The following is a 21,255-nucleotide window of genomic DNA, read 5'->3' as shown; positions in this document are numbered from 1 at the left end:
GGAAGGGGACGGGGCTTCCGAGCGGACCGTTGGGCCGCCATGTCGGTGTGCGGTATCTGTGGACGGGTGCTGCCCTCGGAAGCGGCGGCGCGGCGTCACGTGAATCGCGCCCACCCGGACCGGCAGCCTCGCTGCCCGCTCTGCAGCGCCGCCGCCTCGGGCTACGAGGAGCTCTGCCGGCACGTGGAGGCCGTGCACCCGGAGTCCCAGCCGCTGCCCCGCAGCCCTGAGCTCGAGTGCCCTTTCTGCGGGGAGGCGGCGGGGCACCAGCTGGAGGCGCACGTCAGGGCGCGGCACGGGCGGTTGCTCGGCGCAGGTGGGTGGTTCCCATACGGCGTGGCATCGCTGGTGTAACGCGTTGGCTGTGCTGGCAGGGAAAAGGAATGATGTTAAGAATGCAGAATGTGAGGGTAATCGACGGCACGGTGTGTTCTGCTGTTATTCTCCGTATTGTGCTGGAGTGCTCAGTACAGGAGAGACATAGACCTGATGGAGAAGGGCTACGAAAACCCGAGGGATGGAACATCTCTCCTCTGAGGGCAGGCCGAGAGATCTGTGGCTGTTCAGCCTCGAGAAGAGAGGGCTCCGGGGAGACCTGAGAGCAGCCTTTCAGTATCTAAAGAGGAACTAAGAAGGAAAGGGCTGTCTCCTCACCACAGGGTCTGCAAGGATAGGACAAGGGGAAATGGTTTCAAACTACGAGAGGAGAAATTTATATTAATATTAGGAATACGTTTTTTTTTTTTACAGTAAGGACAGTGAAGCACTGGCAACAGGCTGTCCAGAGAGGTGGTGGAAGCTCTATACCTGGAGACACTCAAGCTTAGCCTGGATGGGGCTGAGCACCCTGATGGAGTTGTAGGTGTCAGCATTCCTCGCAGGGCAGTTGAATTAGATAGCTTTAAAGGCACCTTCCAACTCAAATGAGTTGGATTCTGAGGCTAAGTGACTAAAAGAGAGGGCACTGAAGGTTAAGTCTTTGTAGTGTGCAGTGGCAGGACTGCAGGCAGCAAGTGAAATAAAGAGCTACCGCTGAAACATAAGAAAGCTGTTACTGGAATGAGAACATTGTGGAGTTTCCAACCTCAGAACAGTGACTGGAAAAGACCCTGAGGGTTATTACCCTGAGCCATTTTGACATGACCATGGTTTGAGGGTCCTGGTGATCTCCAGGTGATTTTCTGAACCTTAGCTGTTATATGCTACTCTTCATAATAACACTAAAAGTGCAGAAGAAACAGCTGAGGAAACACAGAAAGATTAATAAGAAATGACAGCATTGTAGTTTTTTTTTCTGCGTGCTGATTGCTGAGTTGTCATACAAGCATTAAGATTTTGTAAGCAAGTGTTATTCCATCAGCAGGATGTATCTTTTCATTAAAGGTTTGATATTTGATTGGCATTTTGTAGGCCTTAAATATTATAGCTGGTTGTGGTAAGTTCAATAGGGAAAATTCTGCTGAATAGGAAGAGGGAAAATATATCTTCAAACTTTGCAGGTATTTAAATATGAATTCATAAGTGGTTAAGAGCCATAGCTATTAACCAAGGCATATGGTGTCTTCCACTGGAGAATTTCAATACCAGCATAATTCTTTTTGTTTATCTTGAGCTGCTGGGGGATGATTCTTACAAACAGCAGAAAAGGATGACCAGGAACTGCATTAAGCAAGAAACTGTGTTTCTTTTTCAGACACAGAGAATGTTGAACAGCTATATGAATGTCCAATATGTGGTCTCACCTGTACAGACATTCAGATTCTCGAGGAACATGTGGATTTACACTTAGAGGAACACAGCTTTCCAGAAGGTACTTGAAAGGATGCAAGTGATAATCTTTGAAAATACTTGCATGTTGCAGTACAGAATCTCATACAAAATTTAAAGGAAATATTTATTTATTTAAAAAGAGAACTGAATAGATTCATAATGAAGTTAAACGCAAGTTCGGTCACTTGCCCTTGTGCTTTGCTTAATTACATGTGCTATGAGAAGTGTCTTTCTATGCACGGTTATTCAGTATATGCTCTAAATGTTAGGTAAAACTAAAACTTAGAAATATATTATAAATATAATTAAATATATTAAAATATACTATAAATATAAAGATACCTCCTTACATATTCTAGCCCTATAAAAAGGTTACCTTCGCAGAATCTAGTAGCTCATTCCCATGTGAAGAATTCAAAATAGTCTTTTGAAAACTACTGATTTTTTTCTGAGTTCTTTTCTGTAAATGTTAAGTCATAATGATAGGTAAAGGAATCAAAATAAGTTTACTTTATTTGCATAGCTAATAAAATGCTGGAGATTCACTATCCAGCTCTCTGATCCCACGCTTCTTTTTGTCACTCTGAGATTGCTAGGAGGGATCTGAGAAACTGATAGGTCTGTGTTATTCAAAAAACTAGGATTTCTTACTAATAATTATGTAAAGCACAGTAACCAAAAGATGTTTGCTTAGTGGTAGAGCTATGCTTGCATTATTTGCCAAGCAATTGCATCTGTGACTGCACACACATTCTCCAAGTCAGGAATTTGAGGCTTAACAATCCAAATTCTGTTATTCTTGTTTAGTACTCCTTGCTAATAGCCCAGCATAGTACAGGATCCCTCTTGAAAAGTGATGCCTAGCTGTGTTTGTCAGTGTCTGCTTAGAAAAGAATCCTCAAGTAAACAATCCATCAAAGCATCGTTAACCTCCTGGTAAAGTTTTCTGGTTCTGGAATGTTATTCCTGAATAGGTGGAGGCAGTGGAGATTTAGAACTGGCTCAGCGGCTTCAAACTGAAGAAGATAAACAGCAGAGACTTGAAGAAGAGAAGCGAGAGAAGGAAGAATTTAAAAAGCTACAGGTACAGTAATGTTTGTAAATGGGAAAATTTTTAAGCCATTTGAAGTTGATGAAGTTGAAACTGTTTCCTACATTATATGAAAATAAGAGCAGTCATACTGGGTCAGACTTACGCAGTCAGGTAGGCTTCAATCAGGTACTGAAGAGTTGGTGGCAGGAGCAGCTTGTGCTGTAAGTACAAAGGTTTTATGTCTTGTTCACTATTTTTCAACGTTGCTGATTGTGCAAGCTGCTTCTTAAATCATTGAAGAAGAATTTTTAAAATGTAATTTAAATTATAAACACTGTATCCCTTACAGAGACAGTATGGCTTGGATGGTTCTGGAGGCTACAAGAAGCAATTCCTGAATAATATGGAAAGAGAAGTTAATAGAGGAAGGATGCAGCCCTTTGAGTATCACAAGAGAAAAGCTGACATGATGGAATGTTTGGCTTTTGGTATAGATGATGGGAAAACAAAAACCTCAGGTAAAAGAGCAGTTCAGCAATGAAGTATGTAAATTTTGGGGATAGTTTGTGGTGAACAAAGGTGTTTTTAGCAAAATGTTTCACCACTTCAGATTGGTATTAGGGCACAAATAATATTAATCTGTAGCATGTCTGTAACATCCATCCTTCTAATTTTTTTTCTTTCAAAGTGGGTGGTCCAAGGGAGGGTGAAACGTTGGAATCGCATTGAGCGGGTAAGAGCTCAAGTACGATACGTGTCATAAGATGAAAATCTCCTGTTGCATTTAGGTTGTCTTTGAGAGAATATGTTTGTTTACTACCTACTGCTATAGGAAAGCTATTCAAATTTATAGTAGCTTTTTGTATTATGTTTCAGTTAGTTGTAATCTTTTCCAGCACATTGTAAATCATTCTACAGATTTTCTATTTGTTCTTCCAGGAATCACTGAGGTATTGTGCAAGTACTACCAGAATGAAAACAAAGATGTGAGGCGTGTATGGCTTTCAGCAGGAGTAGATCACTTCCACTCATCTTTGGGTGACAAAGGCTGGGGTTGTGGTTACAGGAATTTCCAAATGCTCCTTTCCTCGCTCTTGCAAAACAGCTTGTATAACGACTGCTTGAGAGGTAGTAATCAAAATACTTCCTATTTGTTTTACATGCCTCAGATGACAAACTGTTGATGTTTTACCTTTTTGTTTATACAGCAAAGCTTATCAATGTCAATTATACCTATTAAATGTTTGTTAGAACTCCAGTGCATATTGTGAGAAGAATTGGAAGGGTGGTGAATATTGGTGAAGTATGATATGGTTAAAGCTTTAGGATTGGGTTTTTTTTTTTGGGGGGGGGGGGAGGGGGGGGGTGTATTTTTCTAATATCTATTATCTCTTAGAAAAGAGGCTGGATGTTCTTAATAGATTGTTTCGGTAACTGTAGCTGCAATTCAAAAGCTTCTATGTTTCAGATACTGCACTAATTCCTAGCATACCGAAGATTCAGTCTATGATCGAAGATGCTTGGAAAGAAGGCTTTGATCCTCATGGAGCATCTCACTTCAACAACCGGTTACGTGGTTCCAAGGCGTGGATAGGAGCATGTGAAATTTATTCGCTGTTAACCAGTCTCAGGATAAAGTAAGTATTACTTTTTCTGTTTTTATTTTTAAGCAATAGTTAAGCATGTACCTTCTGAGGGTCAAAATTGTCAACTGTGAAGAAAAACAATCCATCATAGTGACTTCATATTCAACCAGCCTGTAAGTGGATACACTGTAGTCAATGCAATCATAAACCTGTGTAACTACTTATGCAGATAAGCAAGGAGAATAACTATTTATAATCACTGAGACTTGTTGAGGAATTGTGCCATATATGCATACAATTATGTACTGATTTAAAAAACTTATTTTCTCTCTAGTTGCACCTTGAGAACAATCTGAATTTCAGCTACTCAGTTGCATATTCTGCTGTTAGTTTTACTTCCTGGTATTTCTACAGAAATCTAATGTTTGGATTTTTGCAAACTTCCTAAGCTCGTTTGGCTGAGCAGAATAGAGTATTTATTTGCTACAGAGTAAAGACTGTGGTTTTGAACAGTACCTACTGCATTCCTTTGTAGTTGGCCTGTCTTCTATGCCTGTATTTAAAATAAGAGCTGTATAGTCAATGAATATAAAGCTGTTATAATTATGAAATAAACAAGAGAGTTTGGCAAAGCAGATTATAATAACAAAGAGAGAGAATAGACAAATCTTACCCATGTCCTGGGCTCGCTGCAAAACTCCAGAGGAACGATTTCCAGAAGAGATCCTTTCTACCTGGTAGCCAGCTCTTAAATGGGTCTAGGAGAGGTGGAGCCAGGCTCCACCACTTCTGGCAGCACAGGTGAATTGCCTTCACCTGTGCTCCCATAGCTGACTCATTGCTCTCCTCAGGTGATCAATCAGAGGTTCAGATCATGATTCAACATGTCCAATACAAGAGCAAACATACAACAAAAGTAGTGTGAATGTTAGTGCCTGAAATTGCAGCTGTTTATGAAGCATTCTTCGTGAAGGAGGGAGGGACTGAGAGGTTTTTTTTTTTTTTTTTTAAAAGGAAGTGCTTCAAATTTAATACCTTGTTTTAATTTTTAATGTTCCATAGGTGCCAAATTATTGACTTCCACAAACCAACTGGTCCCACAGGCACACACCCTCGTTTGTTTGAGTGGATTTTACATTACTATTCTACAGATAATGAAAGTACTGCAAAGGTAGTGTGCACTTCCAGGCCACCTATCTACTTGCAACATCAAGGTCAGCATCACAATGTACTGATTTGTTTTCTTACTTTTTCTCTATGTGTGCTGTGATTTAGAGCAGTCTTGTGTTTTTCACTTAATTGAAGGCCTATTTATTGTTAAATTTCTGTTTAAAAAGTATTTTTATTGGGTAGAAAAGCATGAGTGGAATATCAGCTTTTTGACATCTGCTTTTTAATTACAATCACTATGTTGAATTTCTACTAATGTATTGCTTGATTTAAAAATAAGCAATATGCTACAGGCAAGTAATTGGGATTTCATTTTTCTAAAATACTGAAAATCTGTTTGAAACTAGGTCATAGCCGTACTGTTGTAGGCATAGAAGAAAAGAAGAATAAAGCCTTATGTTTGCTTCTATTTGATCCTGGATGTCCTGCTCAAGAAATGCAGAAACTGTTAAAACTAAACAGTGATGGCACTAGTCTCAAACTACTTCGAAAGTTTATGGGTAGCTTAAAAGAAAAGCAATACCAGATAGTTGCTGTAGATGGCATCCTCACATTGGAAGAGAAAACTGTAAGTATTTTAGGAAATAGTTTGTGTAAGAAAATTTAAAAGAATGTGCATTAGAATTCACAACACAGTAACTAAAGTAGTGTTTTCTGGGGGAGGGGAACATGTATTTTTTCTTCTCTCCAAAGATTCTATTTATATTTTAAAATATTAATTCTTTAGATTATTACCTTGAAAGATCACATTTAGGATGAAATATAGCCCTTTAGTAAGTGCATTTTCTAAATTAATGACTGAAAAAAGATGTTTTCATTTGTTAAACTATTCACGCTCCTTCCCCCGTTCTTTTTAGGCTCGCTGTCTGGCTTCTCAGGTCTTAACATCAGAGAAGATTCCTTAAAGGATGCCTTACCTACCTCTTTCTGAAATCTGCTGAATACAAAACATTGAACTAGTCATATTGGACTGTGACTAGCTTAACAATTTGTACACTTAAGTTATGTCTAAGAGCTTGGAGAAGCACAACATCAAACTTAGGCCTATAATTTTAATCTTCAATCAAAACACTTCCCTCCAGGTGAAGTATAACTCTTCAGTATTAGCTTCTTAGGCTAGCAGAAAATGGGGTATTTTCTTAGTTGTTTAAATTACAAAGTAACATCCACTGCCCTGTAGCAAGCTATGCACTATAGTTAATTATTAATAAGCACAGTGGGTAAAAATACTGTGAAACTATCTTTTTTTTTTTGGAGTGCCTGGTCAACTTCATCTCTGTAAGTACATTTATACTTGCTCTATGGCTAATGTTCCATCTCTTGTAAAATTTGATTAACAAGTATCTTTTGTATCTCAGCAACTTCTCCAGCAACTATTTGTGAAGTACAGAAGCAATTGAGTGTTTTCACCTGGCATGGTCTATTCCAGCAGGGATTCATTTACTACTGCATTTCTTTTTAATCATTTGCCTTCCCTTGGTGCACCCCTTGCTAACAGAAGTGTGCTTATGAGGTGGGTCAGTGTTAGCATGGGGCAGGAGGAGGTAGTGGTGTACAAAGTGGAGGTTGTTTGCTTGAGGAGTGTGCATGAGACAAACCACTGCAGTGTGGAAAGAAAATGTTTTGTATTACAAATAAATATTTTTTTTAATTAAAAATTGCTCTGATAATGGTTTTTAAAAAAATCATGCTTCCAGGGCATCTTCTGTCCTGTCAGACTTCATTTTGCACAGTACCTGCCTGCAACTTCCGCAACATATAGAACCAGAAGGATGCTGCGAGTCCTGCCTACATGGTCCTTTGAAAGTTCCTTGCAAGTCTCTAATGTCAGGCATGAACTTAAAAAAAAAAAAAAAAGTCTTTCCTCCCTTAACAAGCATTTAACTCTCAATGTTCTTTACCAGTGTTGTGGTTTATCACCAGCAGGCAGGTACTTGAGCACCTCACAGCTGTTCCTGCTCACTTCCCCCACAGCTGGTGTGGGGAGGGAATTGGAAAGGTAAAAGCAGGAAAAGTCATGGTTTGAGATAAAACCAGTTTACTAGACAAAGCAAAAGCTGTACCCACAACCAAGCAAGACAAGGAACTCATTCACTATTTCTTACCAACAGCCAGGTGTGGGACATCCCTTTGGGCTGTTTGTACCAGCTATCATGCTTCTATATCCTCTCAGCTCCTTGTGCACCTTCAGCTCCTTGCTGGCAGGGGTGCACAAGAAGCTGAACAGTCCTTGAGTTATAAGCAGCACTGCTCAGCAACAAGTAAAATACCAGTGTGCTGTCAATTGTTTTCAACTTAAGTCCAAAACACAGCAGTATATGAGCCCCTATGGAAGAACAGGAACTGTGTTCTATCCAAAACCAAGACAGCTAGATTGGATTTCTCCCCCTCCCCCTTTTTGTAGGAATGAAACAAAAAAAAGCAACTTGGTAAAATCTGAGGACTAAACCGTCTAACAACTGTCAACAGTAGGAGGGAGTACAAGTTTTTCTGCTCCTGGAAGCTGACTGTCTGTAATCACATTGCAGCTGCTATCACTCATCACAGACATCTGTCCTCCCTGGTCATACCAGATTCTGCTTTCCTTTTGCTCACTTCAAGGACAAGGCTGGAGCTACCCCTCCTAAGCCTGAGAATGGAGGAAGGGCCCATTCAACTACTGTGCTATTGGCAGTGTCAAGTGTAGTAAAATAGGAGAGACAGAGTGATAGTATTTTATGTTAATATTAACAACTCTTTGAAGCACTCCAGTCTGGTAGCAAAGTTCTGTGGTGGCACTTACACATTAAAAGGGATGCTGATCCCTTTTACTCCCTGTTACTTTGGATGCAGCTTTGTAGTCTTGGGACCTTTTCTCTTTTTTTTTTTTTTTTTTTTTTTTTTGTATTGATATTTTAGTAGGAATATGTGAATCTTTGCCTATTTCCCGGTCCAACTAAAAAATCCCTTAGCTCCAAGTGTGTGAGTTAGAGCTGTAATCTTTGATGACATAAAATTAAGTTTCTGGTAAAAATATGTAGGGTTTTTTTTTTTTTTTTAAAATACAGTTCTAATCAATTTTAACTTCCATCAAGCTTCTTGGGATTTCTGATTTTTTTTTTTTTTGTAATTAGTCATACCTGTCACTCTAAAAATACACACCATCTTGTTAGTGAACAGCTGTGGCAATGCTGACTGAAGTAACTGAACCAACACTATCTAAGGACATTGTGCCCAAGGCAGAAACATTTCATTTAGAGCAGAAACCTTCTAGTGCCAGATGACAGCTCTGTACTTGCACTCAAACATTCTGCCTTATTCACAGAACACATTTCATCAACAAGTAGCATCTGTAGGTACAGCCTTGATCATTCACTTTGTGATCTAATCCATCACCTGCAGGAGGCAGTGGTCTCACAGGGAAATGGCAAGCAGCTGTGCTGTCTGGCCACCTATACAAAGGAATGAGTGACTTTGACACCAGTATTCAGTGGCTTACAAAGGTTGCACACTTTCACTAACCTTTTAACAAGCATTTCAGGTAACTCCCTGCGCATTCTGTCATGAGAAAACACATTACTGTGAGTTCTATTGTGGATTATTAGAAGGTCATTAACTACTACCTGATGCCTTAATTCACTTAATTCATAAGGCCAAACGATACCCCTCTAACCTGCGCATGAATGGTGTATTTGAAAGACATAACTATTGTAATCCTCTCCCCTTGCTTACTGACAGAAGCATGGCTATCTGCCTGTTGGGCTCCATGTCTCGTCTCAGACAGCAAAATAACAGTGCCCCCACACCTCCAACACAACCTCTGCACTGCTGATGGAAACTGCAGGATGCAGAGCTCTGGGCCCCCACTGGCATGGTGCTGCTGACCCCAGGTCTCATTGCTAGTGCTTTTACAATGGGGAAAGGAAACCCATTCCAGATATAAAACATTCATCAGGAGGCTTGCAATTTGTGCTGAACCCAGTTGGCAGCTGACACCTTATCCCAAAACATTCCCAAATGCCTTCTCACTTTCTGTTCTAAAGAGCTCTGCATCTTCACAGCAGCCAGACCTCCTCAGCTGCAGCAGGAACTGTGGTGTCTGAGTTACAAATACTTGGTACCTGTGTACCCTGATGTACCTGGTTTACCAGAGCCATACTTCGTGCATTCCCACAGCACTTAAGTGATTCCCAGTCTGCCAGACATGACATAAAGGGCCTTTCTGAAAAAACAGATGTGGGCAGCTTCCCCCAGGCAGATCCCGCTGCTGAGCTGGCCAACAACACTAAGACAAGATAATTTTGAAGCTGCTCCTGCAGATACAAAAGATTGTCTCAAGTGTCTGTTTCTGTATGTGCATAAGAGTAAGGAGATGTCCTTTGTTTAAAGGAAGGGACAGTGATGGATTAAGATGGTTATGTAGTACCAAAGGGGCTTATAAGTGAGCAAAAGAGCGCGAGTCTCACCTGATCATCTGCAAGGGTTCTGCATCTACATTTCCTGACAGTGCCTGGACAACAACTGATGCTGTGAGACAGAATTCCCTCTTTCCACTGGATACTGGATACCAGGCTCACAATAAATTCCATTAAGTTTGTTACATTCAAACGAGTACTCTAAGTGTCAGAGAAGAGCCCCACTTCCAGAGTTCATAGAGTCAACTGGCTGGCACCTCACATATCTCAGTTTGAGTCTAGGAGCTGCAGCTGGGGCAGGGCAATAGGAGAACTCTTAAACATCAGTTGAGAACCACAGTTTACATAACAGTAGAGGAACAGACCATAGAAATTACTAAAAATGCTACTATAATGCTGAAATAGAACAGAAAGTACCACAATAACAGCAGGACAGCAAAGTCAGGCTACAGCAAATGAGAATGAGCCAAAATGCAGCAACCACACCAAAATGACACAAAAATTGAAGGAAGAGAGCTACTTACCCTTGAAAGGCCACAAAGAGATAGAGACCACCAACAGGAGATGCCCTTTCTTCCCCTGCCAACACTTAAATGAGTTTGGGAAGGGGTGGATCCTGGCTCCACCCCTTCTGGTGGAGCATACACCTGAGCTCCCATGGGTTGGTCCTGCCTTCCTACCAGGTGCTCTGTCACTGTTTCAGGTCATGACTTAGCATTTTTGCTACAGCCACAAACGACTTTGATCTATTTTGATCTCATAGACAGTAGGATAATAGGAAGAGCAGTACAGTTCTACAACCAGAGGTAAAGGCCACAAGTTCATCCTTTATGGATATCGTGGCCACTCATGTTCAGTTGCACAGTATATTGCTGAGGAAAGCAATGGAGGAATATCTGTGAACTTACACAACGCAACTTGGTTACTGAATGTTCTCCTAGATATACTCCACACTGAGTGCTGAAGCAGCTTATTTTTTATGTGCCATTATCTAACTCTCAGAAAAGCTTCAGGTGACTATCTCAGATTAATCAGGAACTGAGATTCAGAAGAAAGGGAGAGAAGATGTGTTTATTTCTCCTTCAAAGCGATGTTAAAACTTTCTGTCAATTCAAAATGTATATATATTTCTTTTTTACAAAAAATGTTTCATTTTAATTTATTTATTTATTTCAATCAGGTTAATCAGAAATTGTGATTGAGAGGGAGAGAAGAGGAGAAGGTGGAAGGGACCTATGGGGATAACCAAGTCAAACTGCCAGACTTCAGGACTAACCAAAATTTATATTATATTATGGAAGGCGTTGTCCTGAACAAGACAAGAATAGGGTATCAGCCAGCTCTCTACCAAGCCTGTTACAGTGTTTGGCACCCTTACAGTAACAAAGTGTTTCCTAATACCCACTCTAAACTTACTGTGGCTCAGCTTTCTGCTGTTCCCTTCTTGCCATTCAAGAGCAGAGCTTGGCACCACCATTTCCCGCTCACACGGCGTGCAGAGAGCAGAGGGGTTACTTCTTGGCCTCCTGTACACTGGAAAATCTCTGCCTCTTCTCACAGGACACGCCTTCCAGACCCGTTATCAGCCTTGTTGCCTTCTTCTGGACATTTTCACAGTCCTTTACATCCTTTTTATATTTTGGAGGCCAGAACTGCACACAGTATGCAAAGTGCGGCTGTGCCAGCAGTAAATATAGCTGGAGAAGCACCTCTTTTTGACCTTCTGGCTATTCTGTGTTTAATGCATTTAAGATCATGGCTTGCCCCTTGTCTACCAGAGTGTACTGCTGGCTCCTGCTGAACTACTGTCACCAGCAAAACCAGGTCCCTTCCAATTGAGCCTTTCACCAGCCACATGTCCCACAGTCAGTGACTGCCTGGTGTCTCAGTTCGAGGAGAATAATCTAAAAGCACACAGAATAAGCAGATTTATTAATGTTTTCTTGTTGTTGTTTTGGTGTTGCATTAATTTATTCTAATCCAGAGACAATGAGTTCCTTTTATCAAGGAACTTGTATTTATTATTACGCTGAGAGATAAAATGTCAAACTGTTCTGACAAACCTGTTCTCAATGGATTATCATGCGATTTGGATGGGACACTGCTCTGAACTCTGCCCTTTGCATGATCTCAAAGGTGCTGTGCAGAAAATCTGCAGCTCTGAAATAAAATAGAACTGTGTTAAAATTAAATCAGAGTGAGAATAGGTTATGTTTGAAGATGTGAAAAATTGTCCCAAGGCAAATGAGGAAATGGGAGAAGAAAGGTTTTTATTCAAAAGGTGTACAAGAGTGTAATGGTGTTCCATCAGAAGTTGAATCATGATAAATGGAGAAAATTAGAAATGTAAAAAGCAGGTTACTGTAAACAACAGCTGCCATCTGTTCTAAAACAAGAAAATTTAGTGGAATTTTGGCCAGAAGGTTCAATCTCCACAGTCATGCTATCACCATCTGCCATCTTCTGCATACAGGATAAAAATCCCACATCTTTTCTTCACACACACTTCCATGTTAGACAGCATTTTAACATCCTGCCCCTCTTTTCTGTCTCTCACAACGGAGTGGAAGAAAGAGGGAGAAAGAGTATGCCACTGACAGAAATCCCAGAGGAATGAGCAGACAATTAACTGATTGCCATGTAGGTAATACTAAGGTACAACTACTGAGAAAGGTCCCTAGTAACTCAGGCATCATATGTCTTTGGCATGGATTTTGTGCAGTAACAGGCAATACTAATGGAGCATAGGTGTACCAGAGGATTGTTTAAAGGAAAGGAATGTATTGCAAACCTTTTTCACAGTTAGTGGAGCTACTATCTATTTCTATGTACGTACCAAGAATGAGGATCAAATGGTTTAAGTGAGTTTGGTGTGATTGCAATGATCTGTTGAATACATTTTGTACTGATGTATAAAACTTACATTGAGATTCCATGTGCCTAAGTAAGGCATTTACTTCTCTCTTTAATTTCACAGGGTAGATTGGTGGGAAGCTTGTCTTTGTCTGTTATCTGCCCAGGGAACTTGGAGGCTTATTTTAGGACTCTCAGTTTCCCAATGCTGTAGGCACTTCTGAAAGGAAAGCCACAGCCTGTATGGACGGGAATATGTTGTGTGAAAGTACCAGAGGAAACAACAAGGGAAGAACACGAGGGGTAGAAATAAACAGCACTAGAAACATAGGCATTAAGCCATACAATAAACCACAAATATTCTTTCCTCGACAAACTGGACTTTGTGCAACTTCACCTGTGGTTTAAGTATACGTTAGGAATTTGGATCTTGAGGTTAATTATTAATACTGTACAGAACGATTTATCCCAAAGCAGGTAATAGAGTTGAATACATGGAAACTATGTTCAATTAGCTGCTGATAGACTGTAATTCAACACTATTGACAATCAGGGGCAGGTCATAACTTCCTGATGCTGTCGTTGTACAGTATTGTTGAGATATGTATATTCTATCAATTCACCATCTGTGTGAGGGCCAAATAGCTTTACAGTCTATTTGTTTTTCTTGGAAAACACTATGTCTCTCCTTAAGTCAAAGCTTTTGGTGCCCTGGCTAGAACACAGATCTGGTGACAGACAGCAGATGTTGCTCTTTGGGCCTCTTCAAACCTCTAATGGATGATCTCTGTGCCTTGCTTTAGGATCAAAAGCTGCCATCTTCCATTCATACTAAACTCCTTGACTAGAAATTGCAGTTACAAAACACTGGGCACGCCTGACTGGAGCAGAAAGCAAAGCAGTGCAGGCTTAATCTTTGGGCTTAAAACTACTCTGTGTTGCAAAAAAGAATTCAGCCCTACTCCTCATTCTGGCTTGTCCCCTACCTGATGGATCTGTTGTGCAAGTTTGAGGACTACCTGGAGAATTGATCCAGGTTAAAAAGTAACTCTACACAAAACAAGGCATAGGGCTGGGGGACAAAATTTTCTTTTTTGCGTAACATGGTTGGTGTGCAAGTTTCAGTGAGAAAGGTCTCAGGCAAGATTTTATGTCACTTATAGGTGCTTGTAGAAAAACAATGTGGGTATACGTGTAACATTCATATACGGGGAAGCAAAGAACTCACTCCTAGAAGCTCTTTGCTGAGGCCAGGTCTGACTGGTCTCACTGCACTCCAATAGAGTGGTGCGCTCAGACTGTTCATTCAGACTGCTGCCACATACAGTGTGCAGGTATAACAAGTGTGGGCAAAAATTTTGTGGGAGCTGAGTAAGAAACACACACACACACAAAAAGAAAGAAAGAAAGAAAGAAAGAAAAAGAAATGAAAAGGAATCTTGCAGTCACTTCTGCTCCTCTTCACTCTCACTCTTCCTCAACAATGCTGTTGATAAATTGGAGGAAGAAAAATTAAAGTTGCCTTAAAATAATTTCCTAAATCTCTCTGGAGTGCTTTAACCTTCTGGATCAACTGGATGTTGCGTTGAGGGACATGGTTTAGTAGGAGCTATTGGGAATAGGTGAACGGTTGGACTGGGTGATCTTTTAGGTCTTTTCCAACCTTAGTGATTCTATGATTCTATGATTCTATGATTCTAAGGGGTTATGTCAGTTCTCTAATCTCTAGCTGTGCTACAGATAAGCAAATATTGAATGACAGCCAAACAGGACTGTTAAAAAGGAAACGTGACTGCTCATGCCTCTCTCAAACTATTCACGTTCACAGTCGTAACATACATCTCTGTGGGCCCTGGAAGAGAAGACACAAGGTAAGCATGCCTGACATTATTGGAGCTGTGCGTTGGTGAGTTAAACAATGCTGTGCTGATTGCCCTTCTGGTAAGATGAGTAGAACTGTGCATGGAACTGTTCTGTCAAACATTTTGAGAAGTGTAGCCAGAGAAGAAGCCGAGTGAGTGCCGAGGGGAGGATGGCTATACAGCTGGGCTCTGACAGCTGGTGTCGGAAGCTGAGTTTGACACCCATTTTTCTGTACTGCTCAGCAAGGGGTTGGAGTTGTGCGTGTGAGGTCGCTCCCTGAGCAAAGCAGAAGGATCAGATCCCCACACATATAGGAAAGGAACAGACGGACGCCCTTGTGTCCGCAACTGGAGGCAGATTTTTAGAAGCACTTTTCAAATGCATTTCTGGCTGATTAGAGCATATAGGAATGCTTATTTTTTCTTCCGTCAGATACTCTAGACTGTGAATGTTCCCTAGCCAAGGTGGCATAGCTTTTCTTGCCTGATATATTTCCTCATAGTATAATCCCCTGCCCATAAGGAAGAACCAGTTCAATAACCTTTGTCTGAAAGTGATATGAAAGCTCAGATTTTGGCAGAATCAAATCAAAAAGGATTTCTGTGCACTGCGTATTTAATGTGTCTTCATTTTGTATCTTACAAATTCTTCACTCTTCCTTTGTAACTCTAAAAATATTCACTCATTCACCATATTTTTATGTCCTTTGTGCCACCAGTTTTCTTATCATAACTTGAAATCTGTTTTTGCTTTTATGATTGGGATTACTGCTACCAGTGTTTCTGATGTGATGAGTGACTCCTCATTTATTCAACTCAGCTCAGTGAGAGAACTTCAGTCATATCAAAATAAGCTTATCCTGAACCTTTTTGCCTGGTCATTACTCTGATATTTCTGAGTGGCTGGGTGTGGGGAGCAGCAGGCCCAGCCTGCCTGCAGAGCGAGCCTGAGGGATGCCCGAGCATCCTGTGGCCATGCCATGGGAGGAGGCTGCCCACCTGAGCTGCATGCAGGCCCAATACTGCCCTGTTTTGGCACTGCCTCATCATGAGACAGCAACCTGCGGGTTTAAGGGAGCACAGGTCTCATAGGCGGTGTCCACGTGCATGTGCCTCATGTAGGCAGGTCCCTGTCAGCCCATGGATGCATCCAAGGACACAAGGTCATGAGCATGTCCTTGGTCATGGCCATGGCCCTTCCTTGTTTCCACCACACCCCTCATCAAAAAAGGGCACTGCTGGGTAAGTGTGAGGTCAGTGCAGCTCTAGCGGTGAGAAGGCAAAAGGACAGGTAAGCCTAAACTGGTGAGTAATAACAGTGTTCATGAAAGCTTAATTAAGCAAGATCTATTTAAGAGATAAGAAGAGGTGACAACCAAAGGAAACATTAGACATTGAAATCCTAGAGGAATTTTGAGAAATAATTATTTACAGAGTGCCATTATTTACATCATCTTTTAGATGCAGTTAACGTACACAAATATGAATAAACAATCAGGGTATTATTAGCCTTTTTATTTCATTTTATAACCTGATGTTTATGAAAATTTCAAGGCTGAATTTCAGTGAATTGTTACAAAACACGTTTTTTTGTTTTGTTTTGTTTGATTTTCCAAGAGATAACAGCAAAACTAAAATCTATAATTTTATTTTTTCTTATTGCAGCTTATACACCCGTAAGCGACAACAGATTAATGATGGAACCATCAAAAGAGTTTGTATTCAATTACAAAGGGTTTTATTTTGCTGTAAATACTACACCTGAGTATGTAGCTTCCCTGGAGAATTTTGAAATCAAGGACAGTGACATATTTATAGCTACTTATCCAAAATCAGGTAAGAATTGAATTGATTCCAATGGGGAAATAAATCTGCTTTTACTCACACTGCATGCCAAAGATTGTTAGCATTGCTTTATAGATCTGAACCATCTCTGAGTATATGCAGTGCAGCATTAGGTACAAACCTGAATAGCCACAGCCTGAAAAACCACACACCTTGTGGTGTGTCCTGCTTGTGTCCTGCTGAGCTGATCTATGTGGCTCTTGTATTTAGTCTGGCAGGTGTGCTCAGAAGAAGGCAAGACTTACAGGTCAAAATGATAAGGCACTGAGATGAACATTAGGGAGCCCAGGTGATGCTAGTTCATTGTCAGGCAGGGCTGGAGGAAGCAGTCCAAGTCAGGCAGAGAGGCAGCATGAGGAAGAAAGATTTAAGAGGTCTAAATGCTAACAAAATGAGATAAAAACTTCTTTGGGAGTGGAAGATTTGTGTTGCAAAGGAATGGGCTGCCCAGAGAAAGGAAGGAGGTGGAAGACAATTTGGATTTATGAATTGCACGCAATGTCATCTTGTTCCCACTTACATTCTTCCCTCTGTCCTACTCCACTATCCGCTTTCTTCCTTACCAGTTACCTAGGGTATGCTCCATCTCCGTGCAAAGTCGTCCAGGTTGATGAAGCCAAGCTGAGCATCCCGAGCTGAACTGGGGAATTACTGGGGAAGGACACTTGCTAAGTTATTGCTCCTCTGGTTCTGAAAATTATTTCTTTATCTTGTTCTGTGGATTTAAATCTATAGCACACACACAGTCTAATCTCCAGAACCAACACCTTCCTTCCCAGGTGAGGCCTTAAGAGCTAGGCTTTGCTTTCAGATGCCTTCCATTCTCTGAGCTTGTACAGGTGAGCCAGCAGTAATAGTTTGCTGCCTTTCTGCATTAATCTGAATTCTCTCAGGTGTCCTTTCCTTTGTGCAAACAGCATAAAAAGGAAAAGAAGCCCAGAAATCAGATCTTCCCTGCCATCAATTTTAATAATAATTATGATAAAAGCAAAGTTCAAATTTTAAAAATTTCTACTTAGGAACTGTGTGGACTCAGAATATTTTGAGCTTAATACTCCATGAAGGCCATCGTAATGGAACAGAAAATATGGAGATGCTGGACAGAATCCCCTGGGTGGAATATAATATTAAAAATATGGATTATGGCAGTCTTCCTTTGCCTCGAGTTTTTGCCACTCACCTGCCTTACTACTTGACTCCAAAAGACCTGAGAAACAAAAAAGGACATGTAAGTGAAGTTATTTCCAACATTCAGTTAAATCCAACCCTGACAATTTGCCTCAGAGATTTGGTTCAAATCCCGTCATTTCCTTCTTTTAGTTTTGCACATCTTGGTACAAATATCACGACTTGAACAAAAGTGAGGAGATCTAGAAATTGCTTATTCAATTTCCTCTTGATTTTTTTGCAGCCCTTGCTGCTAGAAATAGGGATGGTGCAGAAATGCAACTCAGTGGGATGAGCCAGGGAAAAAATCTTGGACTGATGTCACCCTTCTGAAAAGATCAAGTTCCAGTGAAATAATGAGTCTAGAAAAGGCCTCCCACACAAAATTATAGTAGATAAAGAGGCAGTATTTTCTTATTCATCAGTATTGTGAATAGAATGCCCTGTTGTGAATTGTCATTTCTTCATGGATGCAGGTGTAGTGTAGAGCAGAGACAACTCACATGCAGAAAACAACACGGCCTCTTCAAAGACCAGAGCTGAGCTCACAGAGTTCTGACATCACCAACACCGTGCCAGAACTGTGGCTTACCAGAGATGGTTGTAGATTTCCTCATGAGAACTGCAGCAATGTGATGCTGAATCAACCGGGACGTTAAAATGATTTTGTAAGGCGGATGTTACAACCTGTCTATCTTGCACTACTGAATGGTATCAGTGTAGACTCTAACATTCTGTCCCAAGAAGAGATATCAGTGGGCTCAGAACAACCACAACAGGAATACTGCTGCCTATATTGGTAATGGAGTAATGGAGCACTTTGATCTCTCTGAGAGCCATCATCTTGTTGTACTGCAGGTTATTTATGTTGCCAGGAACCCTAAGGACGTGTTGGTTTCTTATTATCACTTCTCCAAATTCATCCGAACACTAGAGAAAATACCGGATTTTAACATTTTCATGGAGAGATTTTTAGCTGGAAAAGGTAGGATATTTTTCTTACTAAGGAGTCTAAACCCTACTCCATGGCCTCAAACAGAACAAGGATTAATTGTAGTAATAAACATCAGTCACCCAGAATCCTCAGCTGTCCTAGCCTGCAACCAAAGCTGGAGTGACCGTCTGAGCTGGGCCCTACTTTCAGTGCAGATTACAAGAAGTCAGGGGTCAAATGCCACATAACATAAAAAAGCATCACACAGGTGCTGTGATCATATGTGTACATCCACACTCTAAAAAGCCAAAAAGCCAACCGAATTGGGCCCCTGTGGGCCCCCCTCCGAGCCTTGGGGAAATGCAGAAACAGAAGAGAGGGAAGAATACAGTCCTGTCCTTGAAAGTAATAGAGGTGGTAGAGCAAGGCTGATAATTCTACTGCTTTAATTTGCTGATGGCTGTAAATAGCAGATCTCCCTCACACTCCACTTTTTATTTTTTGTTTTTCCTTCTTAAGTGCTTGGCAGTGCCTGGTTTGACCACGTTTCAGGCTGGTACAACCATGCAAAGGATTTCAATATACTCTTCCTGACCTACGAGGAGATGAAAAAGGTGAGGTCCATCGTATCACCATCTTCCAGATATTTTCTTCCTATATTGAATGCATTTTCAGGTAGGTCTTTAGATTTATCCATCATGGAGTACACTCAGTCCTCATGGAGAACAAATAAATTGAGACTTCCAAGGGCGTCATGTCATTTTTTCCCATTTGTGCAATGCTTTAGGAAGAATTATTACATAAATCAACTTCTTGCATAATGAGAGTCATCTTCCCAAAAGAAGCCAGACTATGGTATCATAAAAAATGATGGACAGCTTTGGACTCAAACTTAGTGATGTCCTTAACAATCCCGTATTCCACTGCTTTTATGCATTTATGCATTTAGTTTTCACATCATCAGAATGCTTCAAGTTTACTTTATTGCAGGATCTCAGAAGTGCTGTGCTGAAAATCTGCAACTTCATAGGCAAGACGCTGAGTGAAGAGGAAATAGAAAGTGTTGTGAGACAGGCTACATTTGAGAACATGCAGAAGGACCCCAGGGCAAACTACGAGAACATGCCAGACGACATTGCGATCAAGGGGAAGGGCAGATTTCTACGGAAAGGTAAAACAGAAGCAGTCCACTGCGGCAACCACTTAATTCCAACTCTTGGTGTAAAATGAACATAGGGTTTATGGACTTATCAGGATTGCCCCAGTCTCAAAAGGGGAGCTCAGATTAAATGGAATTAACTGTCAGAGTTGTTTTATAGCCCTTCTGTTGCTGTTTTTATCACATTTCCTTAAAGATAATAAAATGTCATGTTTCACTGATGATAACAAAAGTGGCAAATGGCCTGCTGGACATTACAGAAAATCTTGAAGGTTGTACTTCTGAACCAGGTGTAACATACTGCTCTCTTACTGGAGTATCAGTATGATTATGAGCAATTGGCTAAACAGATAGGTGGCTTTCACTGGCAGATAGGGGAGAAAAACCTCTCTCAAACAGAGAAAAACAATGTTTTAAGGCCATCAAGGGACTTACTATCTGGGCACGGCAGCAAATTTGATTTGAACACAGTCGGTGTTCAAACGTTATTCAATCAGGAGACACAGTTTAAGGCTGAAAAAAGTGCTGTCTTGCCAGTCTCCTCCACCTACGCTTACTCTTCCTTTTCAAGGCAACAACCAGCTACATTGTGTGAGCACAGGCCACCTCAGCCAACTGCTCTGAAGGTCAATACATGGCATCCTTGGGCTCCTTGGCAATGCTAAAGCGTTCTGAAGTACAGAGCAGGAGGAAATCCCTAGGGATTAAAGGGGGAGGTGCACTCACATTTAGATAAGTGTTCTCCAAAGAGCACACAAAGCCCTGCTTGAAAGTCCAGCAACACAGAGATGCCAAGGAAGCCTGGAATGGCTTCCTGAGAGTAGATCTCTCTGGTGAAAGGCCAGCTTCAGATAAGTGCCTTCTTCTCACCTCCCTTTGCTGCCTCTTTCCTCAGGCACCATTGGAGACTGGAAAAACATGATGACAGTGGCTCAGAGTGAAAGGTTTGATGAAGTTCTTAAAGAAAAAATACGGACCCTGCCTATCAAATTCACCTGGGAGATAGACAGCGATGTGTAGCCTGGCTTTGAGGTTTGTCACTCTTCGGCGTTCGTCATGGATGGACACACTTGACCTTATGGAAGAACATAATATGATTATTTTCAACTGTGTTGTAGAGATAATAAATAGAAGAACTCATTCAGAAAATGCGAGTTATCTGAAGGAGCTATTCAATTCCATCAGTTTCCTGTTTGTAATTTTATGAATTACTGTAGTTAATTTTCATAGTAAACTACAAGTTCCATTCTTCAGGATTGCATTTGCTGGCCTTAATAACACCCCAGTTATAGACAGCCAAATGAACTAGCCCTAATGTTGCATGTTCTGATGCTGCCTACTGACTGAAACACTTCACTACACTGTCTGTTACAGTTCTTCAGGCCATATTTGAAAATTTGAGAAAAAACACGTCGTAGTCATAGCAGTTTTTCAGTGAATGCTCACTCTAGCATTCCGATTGACTTGCTAGAGCTGCTGTGG

The 21,255-nt window shown here is 41.0% G+C and overlaps 2 protein-coding genes across 3 annotated transcripts; both read left to right on the top strand.

The window, feature by feature from the left end:
* Positions 1-11: 11 nt before the first annotated feature.
* Positions 12-7,217, top strand: ZUP1 (zinc finger containing ubiquitin peptidase 1). The gene is made up of 9 exons (XM_042884338.1): positions 12-316; positions 1,694-1,810; positions 2,745-2,854; positions 3,153-3,321; positions 3,743-3,931; positions 4,272-4,440; positions 5,452-5,603; positions 5,907-6,127; positions 6,417-7,217. Exons 1-9 carry the CDS (start codon positions 40-42, stop codon positions 6,462-6,464), a joined length of 1,452 nt encoding a protein of 483 aa, XP_042740272.1. The 5' UTR covers positions 12-39; the 3' UTR covers positions 6,465-7,217.
* A 7,352-nt stretch (positions 7,218-14,569) lies between these two features.
* On the top strand, positions 14,570-20,922 carry LOC122194241 (amine sulfotransferase-like). Of its 2 annotated transcripts, none has more exons than XM_042895178.1 (7): positions 14,570-14,677; positions 16,334-16,504; positions 17,533-17,741; positions 18,539-18,665; positions 19,134-19,228; positions 19,605-19,785; positions 20,669-20,922. In XM_042895178.1, the coding sequence occupies exons 2-7, from the start codon at positions 16,363-16,365 to the stop codon at positions 20,791-20,793; spliced, it is 879 nt and encodes a 292-aa protein (XP_042751112.1). In that variant the 5' UTR covers positions 14,570-14,677; positions 16,334-16,362; the 3' UTR covers positions 20,794-20,922. The 2 variants fall into 2 exon arrangements, with proteins under 2 accessions (XP_042751112.1, XP_042751113.1); XM_042895179.1 differs by lacking the exon at positions 14,570-14,677 and adding an exon at positions 15,429-15,959.
* Positions 20,923-21,255: the final 333 nt, after the last annotated feature.

This window comes from Lagopus leucura, unplaced genomic scaffold, assembly GCF_019238085.1.
Source record: "Lagopus leucura isolate 7727_CA_CO unplaced genomic scaffold, USGS_WTPT01 Super-Scaffold_73, whole genome shotgun sequence".
In the NCBI taxonomy this organism is placed as follows: Eukaryota; Metazoa; Chordata; class Aves; order Galliformes; family Phasianidae; genus Lagopus; species Lagopus leucura.
The sequence above is the reverse complement of the archived record's forward strand: the minus strand, read 5'-3'. Positions and strand labels throughout refer to the sequence as shown.

What these genes read in the sequence shown, in the direction of transcription:
- ZUP1 (XM_042884338.1), top strand. Translation starts at nt 40, where the DNA reads ATGTCGGTGTGCGGTATCTGTGGACGGGTGCTGCCCTCGGAAGCGGCG. An exon ending in TATCTACTTGCAACATCAAG is followed by an intron (nt 5,604 to 5,906) that starts GTCAGCATCACA and finishes GTTTGAAACTAG; the next exon opens with GTCATAGCCGTACTGTTGTA. An exon ending in TCACATTGGAAGAGAAAACT is followed by an intron (nt 6,128 to 6,416) that starts GTAAGTATTTTA and finishes CGTTCTTTTTAG; the next exon opens with GCTCGCTGTCTGGCTTCTCA.
- LOC122194241 (XM_042895178.1), top strand. Translation starts at nt 16,363, where the DNA reads ATGATGGAACCATCAAAAGAGTTTGTATTCAATTACAAAGGGTTTTAT. An exon ending in TGAGAAACAAAAAAGGACAT is followed by an intron (nt 17,742 to 18,538) that starts GTAAGTGAAGTT and finishes GTTGTACTGCAG; the next exon opens with GTTATTTATGTTGCCAGGAA. An exon ending in GGGCAGATTTCTACGGAAAG is followed by an intron (nt 19,786 to 20,668) that starts GTAAAACAGAAG and finishes CTCTTTCCTCAG; the next exon opens with GCACCATTGGAGACTGGAAA.